At 33.4% G+C, this 12165-nt stretch overlaps 1 protein-coding gene across 1 annotated transcript; it reads left to right on the top strand.

The window, feature by feature from the left end:
* Positions 1–2181: 2181 nt before the first annotated feature.
* RpL11 (ribosomal protein L11) lies at positions 2182–6790 on the top strand. Its single transcript, XM_074105355.1, has 5 exons — positions 2182–2273; positions 2509–2679; positions 3224–3373; positions 4572–4719; positions 6638–6790. The coding sequence occupies exons 1-5, from the start codon at positions 2268–2270 to the stop codon at positions 6763–6765; spliced, it is 603 nt and encodes a 200-aa protein (XP_073961456.1). The 5' UTR covers positions 2182–2267; the 3' UTR covers positions 6766–6790.
* Positions 6791–12165: the final 5375 nt, after the last annotated feature.

Raw genomic sequence — 12165 nt, forward strand, 5'->3', positions numbered from 1 at the left:
TGTGCCATAGTGGAGCGTGCAAAAATATTTGCCACGACCTAGAAATAGACTCGTATCAGATGTTTATGTACGCTTGTTGTGTCGTGTGGTGACTGTGCGATACAAACTTTGATTTTCGAATTTCGTAGAATACATAATTAAGGGGCTGTTTCACCATCCATTGATTAGTGTTAAGTGACAGTTAAATGCGATGCCGTCTCCGTCTATTCGAACAAAACAAATAGAGACGGCATAACATTTAACCGTCACTTAACACTAATCAATGGATGGTACAATACAATACAATACAAATATTCTTTATTGCACACCAGAAACATACATATATACAATCCAACATTGCAAGATAAATAAAAAGCTTGCAAAAGTGGCACCCTCATCCATGGATAGATTGGCCTCACATGTTTACACCCTGTTTCAGCATTGATTAATTAAATTTATTAATGATTAATTAAGCCGATGATTTAACCGCATCGCATCGCAATCAATCATCAATTCTAATTATAAATATAACCGCGCGTAGCAAAACCCAAGATTTGAGACATTGACCTTACTAGCGCTCTAGCGCCTCAGCGATATTCCCGCGATAGCCTCTCTTTTATGCTCACTAGTATGGTTTTCGCAGCTGTTGCGTGAGGTTTTAAAGTATGGCTTTCAAAGTCTGTTATTACAGGCGTTAAAATTGTTTAGATTAAAATTATAATAAATAATATCGAGCGTACCACATAAAATATCGAGCATGCCACAGTGTTGCAAAGTCACCGTTTTGTTCGGGACAAAGGTTTCCGAAAGACAAAACTGTCTCAAAACACAGACATTCATTGCCCCGGAACGCATATTTGCCATAATTATTTTCAGATATTGCAAAATATTCACAAAATTATTCTAATTATAAATAAACCCGCGTAGCTCACCCAAAAACTATGAGATTTGACATTTCGGAGACCTCACGCTACACTAGCGCTTCTAGTGGCGAATTCATACGCGATAGCCCTCATTCGTTGATAGAGATAGCTGCCATTCCTTTGCCCCCTTATTCATAAACATTTTAATTAAACCTATTTTAATTAAAACCGCCATAAATTCGTTTGTCCATTTGTAGTTTGTTCGAAAGGGATTTTGTTCAAAGCATTCATTAGATAGATAGATAGATATTTATTCAAAATCTTTATTCAAAAAGCAGTACAATAGAAAATAGAATACACTACCTTTTAATTCTCATAAGTAGCATTTTTGTTATTATTGATAAATTGTTAAATGCCTTCGCCCTGCGACGATAGATGTTAGTTAACATAGGCTTGTTAAGTTTTATGAATAAGGGGGTTAGTCTCCAGTAGTGTCGACCAGGCTTTTGCATTTCTTTAATAAAATTTTGACAAGATTGTAGAATCGATTCGGTCGATAAGCAAAGTCAAGCTCTATTGTAATTGAGTTCCGTTTTGCGCCATGAAAGTTGACAAGATTAAAATGTATCTTAGTGGTTTTATTACAAAATATTATTATATTTTTAAGTGATTTAATGTGTATTATTACAAAATATTTAAAAGTACATGGAGATATATATATATATATATATTGTTCTTTCAAGATTCTAGTATATTTTTCATAAAATATTGGCCTGAAACATTCATGGCGTGGAATGGAAAAAAAGCAAATGTCACCGTACCCAAGCTAACCGAAAAGTACTATAGTAAACTCCGAATAGCCGATTCGAGTTGTCATCGTTCATCCACCATTACCTCTCTTATTTCGTTTTCTAGATTTTTTTTAGCGTACAACGGCAAAAACTACTAGACACTGGCAAAATTGTCCTCCGATGGACAGAGCCATATACGACCCTTATACGACCTAAAGTGTAGGATAATTGTTTATTGTTTTTAATAGTTTGTTTATTGCATTTTAGTTTGCATATCATTTTGTGCACAGTTAACTAGTAAGTCTAGTAACAAAACTACATAATATATCACAACCCTAGAAAGCGGATACGGATATCAAAAAAGGTGAATGACCCTCACTTTAGTTCCTGAGCATGAACTATAAAAATTGTAAGGAAAATGGTGCGAAACTAACTCTAAACTCTACTTTTTCTTTTTTAATATAAATGTTCTTTCTGTTTCTTTTGTTTTTCCTTAGTACAAAGATCTATCATTTCCAATAAGGTGTGCCAGTCCTTAAACATATTTACGAATGGTCACCCCATTTGACACTGACGTTTAAGATTTCTCTATTGTCTATGACTCTTTGAGATTCTTTTTTAGGAAATTGTGATCATGGCGGTACGTGTTTTGTTAGTAATGAGTGAATTTATCTGTTTGAATCCGTGAAAATATTGTTGCTAAAGAAAAATGGTGCTGCAGAAGTGGTTCTATATTTTATACTACTCTACCGTGACACCATATTTCATACATTACTAGTCTGTTGCAATGTTTAACCTAAACCTTGCGAAGTTCTAGTCAACATTGAAAACAAATATATAAAGTGCTTGTGTTGAATTGAATATGTGTTTTACAGCGAGTACCACCGCCCGCGAATCCTGCGCAGAAGAAGGAGAAAAAGGTGAAGAAGGAGAAGAAGGCTCCGAAAGACAAAACCAAAAATGTTATGAGAAACCTTCACATCAGGAAATTATGCTTGAACATCTGTGTTGGAGAGTCTGGTGACAGGCTGACGCGTGCTGCTAAGGTTCGTTTTCAATACATTATTCTATACTTAGTTAAAATTATAGAAAATACTAGTCTGTGGTAGGTAACCGTTTTTTATTTTAGGTTATGTTGTAGCATGAATTTTTCCAGTAGTTTCACGTCACATTGTGTTTCTTTGTAAATTTAATGCCAAAGTAAGACTTCTTATTTGCAACTTCTGAGCACTAAGCCCTTACTGTTCGGAATACTAAGAGAAGTTACATGGAATATCCATCCACTATTTGTGCAAAATTGTATTGAGCACAGTTAAAAAAAAAAGTTTCTGCTTTAACATCAACAAAATTGACCCTATTGATGATTATGAAAATGTTTATAAAGCTCGGTCAGAAAAATAATTGATTTGTGATCCAAGGTTTTTAATTTATTATTTCGCCATGGAATAATAAATATTTAATTATTTTCAATGTCACAAAACTACTTTTTATATTGTTTATTTGATTGTATAAATGCAGATTTCACTGATTCAGCATCTAAGATATGTGCAGGGGTATTCAATTGTACACTGATAATTTGGTTGTTGCTAGGTGCTGGAACAGCTGACTGGCCAGCAGCCTGTCTTCTCCAAGGCTCGTTACACTGTGCGATCTTTTGGCATTAGGCGTAATGAAAAGATTGCTGTCCACTGCACTGTCCGAGGTGCTAAGGCCGAGGAAATCCTTGAAAGAGGTCTCAAAGTAAGTAAGACTTATTGATGAATGTTTCTGAGATGAAAAAAAAGGAATGTATGGTGACACAGACTTGGGATGGATAGCTTTTCAGAAAGTCATGTCTTATGGTTGTGTTTATACTGTAAGTCTAGAAGGGTTACTTCCTGGGTTAAGCTCAATAAAACATAAATAAGCACTTTTATTATTCAGTGTTATTGTCACAGATAGGTTGTACTGTCTTATTCCTAAATTATTAAATAATAAATAATATCTGCCAGCTGCCCTATAATGATGTGGTCTATGCAAAAATGATTCAACAATATTGAATGCTCGTGTCGTCGTTTTTATTGGTGAACCTAATGTTTAATAATCATAACTAAATGTTTGTGCAACATTGATATTTCACTCTTGTCACATGCTTCACGTCTTCACTTTATTCAAATGGAAGATAACCCACACGTTGTACTAACATGTCTTTTAAAATTGTGTATTGAAGAGGTATTAAATATTAAAACAAGGTAGTATGATGTTTGTTCTTAATAAAATAAAAAAGTTGGAAAAAAACAATCATAATTTTTTCTACTTCCTGGCTACAAAGCAGCACCATCTAATTTTAATATGAATTTATATTTCAGCATTACATTTTTTTGTGTGAGATTGCCAGTGCTACTATTATATGATATTAAGCTTTTAATATTAACAGTAAAATTACATGAAAATGTGTATTTCCATTAAGGAGGAGTATATTTCTAAGATTATGAGTTATGTTATTCAAGATGATTAAACAAAACATGATTCAATTAAAAAGTTACAGCTACATTGAGGTCTGTTTTGTTCTAAATCTCAAGGAAAATATTTTAGTGGCATCATTGTTTCTGCTTTAGAACTTTTTTAAGGTTTGAAGTTTAAATTTCAGAATTGGGAGGCATTTTGTTATTAATAAATCTTCCCTTTTATACAATCATTGTAATTATAATTTCCATAGCTAACTATAAGACTAGTAGCATGAATTGTTCAAGTTTCACAAATTATTTCTGTGTTGCTTTGTAAATTCATGCAACAGCATTATTTCTGATTTGCAACTTCCAAGTACTAATTTTTACTATTTGGAATACTAGAAGAAATAACATTATTTTGTTTAGTATAATCATGCATATAATGTTAGCAAATTCCTTTTAGAAATTGAATGATCTATTTAATATAATGATTTCTACTTTCCTTGCAGGTTAGGGAATACGAGTTGAGGCGTGACAATTTCTCCGCCACTGGCAACTTTGGTTTCGGTATCCAAGAGCACATTGATCTTGGTATCAAGTATGACCCCTCAATTGGTATCTACGGTCTTGACTTCTATGTTGTCCTTGGGCGACCAGGTATGTTATTGCTTTAATGAAGCTGGTTATTATTTGGAACTGAGGCATAAAATCACATGCAACTAGTACTGTATTATTTGACAACATTATTTGTTTTATCAAGCTTTTCAAAGAAACATTAATTTTTACAATTATTATGTAAACAATTGCATATCATTTTCATGTTTGTATTTTTAACCCCCAATGCAAAAAGAGGGGTGTTATAAGTTTGACCGCTATGTGTGTCTGTCTTTCTGTGGCACTGTAGCTCTTAAACAGGTGGACAATTTGAAATCAGGTTTTCTAGCGATGGTTCTTAGACATGTTTTATCAAAATCGGCTCAGCCTGTTTTGAGATATTGAACTGTGAAGTGACAAAGTCGGGGGTTTTCCAACTGTTTGTTGGTTAGGTTTTACTAAAATAAAGTTTCTTATGATAACATCTGTCTGCCAAATTTCATCCTGATCTGCTAGCTTCATAAACGAAAAGCTGATATAGTCTGGATAAGCACATTTGTTCAAAAGTGAAGAATACTTGAAACTTTCACTTTGTAAAGTATGTGCAAAATTAATCTTTGTTCAAAGGGATTTATGTTCCATATGTCTTTCTCTTTGATATAAGGCACATTTATTGTCTAACTAGGTGAAATAATATTTCAGTGTGTGACTTGGTTATCCAAAATGGCACTTGACTTTGTAAAAGTTTGTTGGTGTGCTAGCTAATCCTTTACCAGGGGAAGGTATATATTCCTCCCACATCTTATATTGGTTACCATAGTCAGGTTTTAACTCCAAACCTTCTACAAAATATTTTGTCAATCCCTGAAAATAGTATTTTATGATCTTCATTCACAACACGCTTCTAAATCGCGTAATATATCATTGGCAGCCGTTTTAATTCACTTAAACTCTAATTTCAGTAAACTACAGAGAAATTCAAACACTTTCCTTAATTTCTATGAAACAGAAGTACTACAGTTTAAACTAGTACGGGCAGTAAGGAACATTGTCCAATCATGCTCATATTAAATTGTAACACAAACCTAAAGAACTTGGTACTTCAATATAGCTACATTTATTGTACAGATGCTTTAATGATTGTTGTGTTTAGCTAAATAAAGAATTTATTATTATTATAGATTGAACATTTTTTTTTATTTTGTAGATTTTGAGTGTTGAAAGGTAATGTAATCGTAAACATTGCTAAATATTCATGCATTATTGTGTATGACCAGAATTAGGATGTGGGTTGACATTAGCTCATGGCCTTACTAGTTTAACTGTGCGGGAGCTATTCTTCCCATGGCCCGGTAATTGGATTTAGGCGGCTGCCAAACATACATTATTGGATTTTTAAGCATGCCATGAATGAAGATCATAAAATAATGTTTTCAGTGATTTATATAATGTTTTGTAGTAGATTTGGAGTTAAACCTTTAGTATGATAACCAATATAAGATGTCGGAGGAATCAGAATAAGAATTCGCCAGATCAAGAATATAATAAGACAAAATTGAGTATGACAGTTAAATACTTAGGCAGGCGATGGGATAACCGTAACCCACATTTTTATTTCTGATTTAAAGGAACATCTCTGACTTTCGTAAATACATTTGTTACAAGGCGTCCATTACAGTTGTAACAGTGTATATAAGTACGAATGAAGACACGCTAGTTCTTAGGGGCCTTGTAAATGGTTAACTTTTCGAGTACAAAATATAATTAAAATCATTCATAACATAAGGATGAAAGAGAAGCAGTGTCTAAATACTATCTCCAGAAGATGAAAATTAAAATTAAATTGCCATGTCTGTCCAAAATAAGCTCCATTTTTAACATCACATTTTCCATCTTCTTGCAAGGCAAGACAGACATTTGTCTCGAATACAAATATATACCTAGTCCCCATTATTCATACCTAATATCCTCAATTTTCCAGGATTCAACGTGGCGCACAGGAGACGTAAAACTGGCAAAGTTGGGTTCCCCCATCGCCTGACAAAGGAGGATGCCATGAAGTGGTTCCAGCAGAAATATGATGGTATCATCCTTAACAGTAAGAAGTGAACTAAGTAAAAGAACTGAAAAGTTATCTATTGTTTTATTTTATAAATTCCTCTAATATTAGGCATAGTCGCGCAGTAGTATTACTACATGCACGACTACTTACTTGCTGTACAGGGGCGAATTGAAATCGCCTTCGAATATGGGGAAAAGTTGTGCTGAATTTGAGAAATGACAATTGGCTAAGTAAAGTTTTTTGAAGAGGTGCTAAATATATTTTTCTTCGATAGTCGACGTCTTAATAATCGAGGAACTGCAGCTCTTTTATTTTTATTTCCTCTTATTAATTAGAAATATTTTTTTAAGTGGTCGATATGACGTTTGTGAGATTGAAATTGCAGAACCGTTGAGGGCTCAGTACTTAGTAGAAACACTAAAAAAAAAAACGAAGTCAACTGTCACTGCTGTCACTGTCAAGTAGAATCTAACCTAAAACCGTTTTATTTACTTTGCGATTTGGTGCGATCAGTGTTTTTGGATAATTTTTAAAGACCTCTCAGCACAAACTCAGTACTTTAAAATTTGCCGCATTTCTCCACGACCTTTGCATGATAATTGGACCACGATTGGATAGTTTCGAAGACTATTTTGGCTCTGCTTCTTCGACAACGCTGTCTTGCAGTCTCGACGATACGTGGCTTGACTTTTGGACCATATTTTCTATTTAGCGGCTTCAGTTTTCAATACGAAATGAGTGAATTTGTGCGAGCAGATTCAAGGAACTTGCCACACATGGCTATGAGTCTAGAATATTTTGACACCAGTGATAAGTATGCAATGTTGCCGAAATCAAAGGAGATAAAGCACTCTTGTCCGCACCGGTAAAATGGATGAACGTAAGTACAAAAGTATATCAATACAGTTTCTTGTCTATTTTTTTACATTACATTTTAGGGCATCAAAAGTTGAATATGTTGCCGGACCAAAGTTGTTTGAGAGCACAGAATAACAAAAACATAATTATTACCTATATTGTGACCATTTACTTAGATATCAACTGACAATGTGATTGATGCGACAGGTGATGTTGTTCTGCATTGGCTGGTAAATATTATGATAAGAGTAAAATTTCTGTGGTTAGTGAAACATTATATTATAACTAGCTGTTGCCCGCGACTCTGTCTACGAAGAATTCGCTTATTGCTTTCCTGCAAGTACTATGTATTTTTTCGGGATAAAACTGTGAGATAAAAAGTAGCCTATGTTCTTCCTCGGGACTCCAACTACCTACATAATGAATTTCGGCTAAATCAGTTCAGCGGTTGAAGCATGAAAAGTTAACAGATAGACAGAGTTCCTTTCACGTTTATAATATTAAATATAAGTAAGGATTTATAATAATTTTGATCTTTTTTCAGGTGGATGTAAACACACATTGGTGTTTTTATTTGGTTGCAAGAAAAAGCCAGTGAAGGAGCATAACCTGTTTTTCCCAAGGACATGCATTTTTCCATAAAAAAAGAGGCATAGAAGTACCACAAAACTCCTCAATGGTTAATGGAAGAGAATAGAATAGATTTAAGATTTAGCATGGAAATGTAATTTTGAACATGACAATCTCTTAATACAGAAATGTATTTTTAGTTGACAATGCAAGTACAGTCGATAAAAAGTACAGTCAGCAAAATTTTTTTCTTAATAATATCATTTTTGGTTTTTATTTGTGTAAGCTTTTATTTTTCCTCACAATACTTTTTGTTGACTATACTTGCTTAAATTTGTATTCTCATTTTGGTTTATAATTATAATACATACATACTCGTACATTGCAAGTCGAATAAAATCTTGTAAAATATGTTTCTTTTCACTTATGATTTACATCATCAAAAATAACGAAAAAATGTGCAGAATTTGTAACATTGCTCACAGAGATTTTGATTAGGTTCGATTCCCGGTCATGTATGTATTAGAGTCAGACAAAATAAAACGGTTGAATGCCATATATATCCATACTAATATTATAAATGCGAAAGTGTATGTGTTTGTATGTTTCTCCGTCTTTCACGTCGCATTGGAGCGACGGATCGACGTGATTTTGGCATAGAGATTGTTTATGGGCCACAGAGTGATATAGGCTACTTTTTATCCTGGAAAAATAAACAGTTCCCGAGAGAACAGCGCGGAACAACCGAATTCCACGCGGGCGAAGCCGCGGGCAAAAGCTAGTATATATACACACATCCAGTTCAACTGGTAGAACAAACAATACAATCTAGGGTCACTGTCACAAGTACAAGTACTAAAAATACAAGTAAATCACCACGGTTTGTTATAACTTATGATCAATGGTACGCATATTGTTTACACATATAACACACAAGTTAATCAAACCATGGTTGCTTAGGAAATGAAAAGTTTAATATGATTGACAGCCCTTTTATAGCCTGCTGGAAAAATCTTTACAGCGCGATTCAGCTTTTCCTTGAGACGAGATAGTGACATCTTTTGATGCAAAAGTAAACTAAAATCCCGGTTTAACACATAGTGACCTATAATATTTGTGTTATATTTCCTTGTATTTCTTAGTAGTACTCTAATGCCTTTATGGGGATGGCACAATATTTAATTTATTAAAAATACGACTTGTTTTTAAATTACCCTTTGCCAGGAATATTATATACATGTTCCAATAAATCAGGTCTTTTGAGACATATGTTTATGCTAAATGTTTTTATGATAATTTGTGTATTTATGAAATAAAAACAATATAAATTATTGCATTTTTATTATATTACTCTGCAAATTAACTAAAACCATCTAAAACACATGCAATGCGTTTAGCTTATGCTAAACGTTTTATGATAATTTGTACATTTATGAAATAAATAAAACATAAATTATTGCATTTTTATTATATTACTCTGCAAATTAACTAAAACTATCTAAAACACATGCAATAAGACAGCTTTGTCTACATTATTTTATGTGGTTATGGTTAATAACAGAGACGCTTCAAAATACGGATTCTTTTAATCTTCAAATCACGCATTTCACATGTAACCTCAAGGTCGCTATGACTTTATATGGAATCACCCCCTTTTTAGTAGCCACACAAAGCCACTTCATTCTGTAAATGATTTAGCAGAAACTCTTCCTTCAATACACTTTGAAATAAAGAATATAAACCCATTTGTGCATAAATATTTTATGTATAGCATGACTCTTACTGAGACCATGTCCTTTTTATTGTTTTGGTAAAAAAACACGATATCTCTCCCTTCTGTTATGTTCTCCTTTGCTGTGTTTGATGTTGAAGGGCTAGAGGTTCGTATAATCATGTTGTTGATGAGCAACTTGCAGTGAAGATGAAGCTGACTTGCACCAAGTCGCTTGTAAAGACTAGGATGCATAAATACGCAGAATTCTGAAAATCTCGTCTGTATTTCATAGACCAACGTACAAAGCATTAGAGAACATTTCTGTAATGCTCCATTTCAACTCGAATACTGTCGGAGTCGTCTGAATCCATTGTAGGGATACTGTGATTCGAATTTACTCGTAAGGCAGTCCAAATATCAAGCCAAGTGTCGTCGAGACTGCAAGATAGCGTTGTCGAAGAAGCAGAGCCAAAATAGTCGTCGAAACTATCCAATCGTGGTCCAATTATCATGCAAAGGTCGTGGAGAAATGCGGCAAATTTTAAAGTACTGAGTTTGTGCTGAGAGGTCTTTAAAAATTATCCAAAAAACACTGATCGCACGCACCAAATCGCAAAGTAAATAAAACGGTTTTAGGTTAGATTCTACTTGACAGTGACAGCAGTGACAGTTGACTTCGTTTTTTTTTTTAGTGTTTCTACTAAGTACTAAGCCCTCACCGGTTCTGCAATTTCAATCTCACAAACGTCATATCGACCACTTAAAAAAATATTTCTAATTAATAAGAGGAAATAAAAATAAAAGAGCTGCAGTTCTCGATTATTAAGACGTCGACTATCGAAAAAAAATATAATTAGCGCCTCTCCAAAAAAACTTTAATTGTTTTTACGAGAATTAATAATTCTTGTTTAAACGGTCAATAATTGTGCTTTCAAATGGTACAAATTTAAAAAAGATGCGATTTGTTGATGCTGAGTGTATTAAATTAGTATGCAATCTGGGCAACCCGGTCAATGAAATGAAAATGAAAAAAAAATTAAAATGAAATTATTTATTTCAGATATACCAATTTTTGAGCAATTAAAAATCCATATACATACATATGTTCAATCAGTCGAAAGTTTAATTTTAGTTGTAGACTAATACACAGATTTTTACTACTTTCGAATGGCATTTTTGAAAAACCGGCCAAGAGCGTGTCGGACACTCCCGAAATAGGGGTCCGTAGCCATTACGAAAAAATTATGTAATATTTTTCTAAGGATTTCGTATTTTATACGGAATCGTCCATAGTTTAGGTATATTTTATATCTTAAGCTGCTATTTACTCCTTAACTACTAATAATTCTCAAGCAAACTTAACCGTTATAGTTTTCCTTGAAAGTTTGATATACTAGTAAATATAATCCTGAATTTTTTAAAAAATTTCCACCCACCGGTTTAGATTTTAGAGGGGGGGGGGGGACGCTCGATTTTAATGAAAATTTGCGCTTTTTTAGTTGAATATTTCGCAAACAAATCGCTAAATCGAAAAATCGTCTTGGGAAACCCCTAATGGTTTTAAAAGACCTATCCAACGATTACTCCACACTTTAGGGTTGGATGAGAAGAAAAGTCACCCTCACTTTACGTCTATGGGAGGTACCCTAAAAAATTTTTTTTTTAGTTTCTTATACCATTTTGTCGGCATAGTTTACATATATGCAAAATTACAGCTTTCTAGTATTGATAGTCCCTGAGCAAAGCCGCGGACGGACGGACGGACAGACAGACAGACTTGGCGAAACTATAACTATACTATATTTCTGCCATTTTGGCTACGGAACCCTAAAAAGTAAAAAGCAAATAGGACCCTATTTCATCCTAAATTGTATAATATTGTATTTAAAGCGCGGAATATAATTCGCGCGGAAAAAATTCGCAGTGCAGACATGGCCTAAAAATAAATAAATGGGTATGATTTTATTGACCACCTAAAAACTGCATTTTCGGCAACCTAATAAATAATATTTGTTCCTAGAATAGTAGATCTGTCACCGAAATTGATTCACCAAATAATATTTTTAAAACGATTAAGTACCTAAATATTATTTAAAAATTACTCCAATTAATTTAATTATTATTTAAAATAATATTGATCATCAAATAATTATATTGGGTTCCAAAATAAAAGATTTGTCACTAAAACTGAATCACCAAACAATATAGAAATGGATACCTAAAAATTCATTATAATCACTGGAAAATAATATTGATCATCAAATAATTGGACTGAAATTTGACGATAATGATATGTCTACAATGA

The sequence above is a fragment of the Choristoneura fumiferana genome, chromosome 23 (genome assembly GCF_025370935.1).
Source record: "Choristoneura fumiferana chromosome 23, NRCan_CFum_1, whole genome shotgun sequence".
Taxonomy (NCBI): Eukaryota; Metazoa; Arthropoda; class Insecta; order Lepidoptera; family Tortricidae; genus Choristoneura; species Choristoneura fumiferana.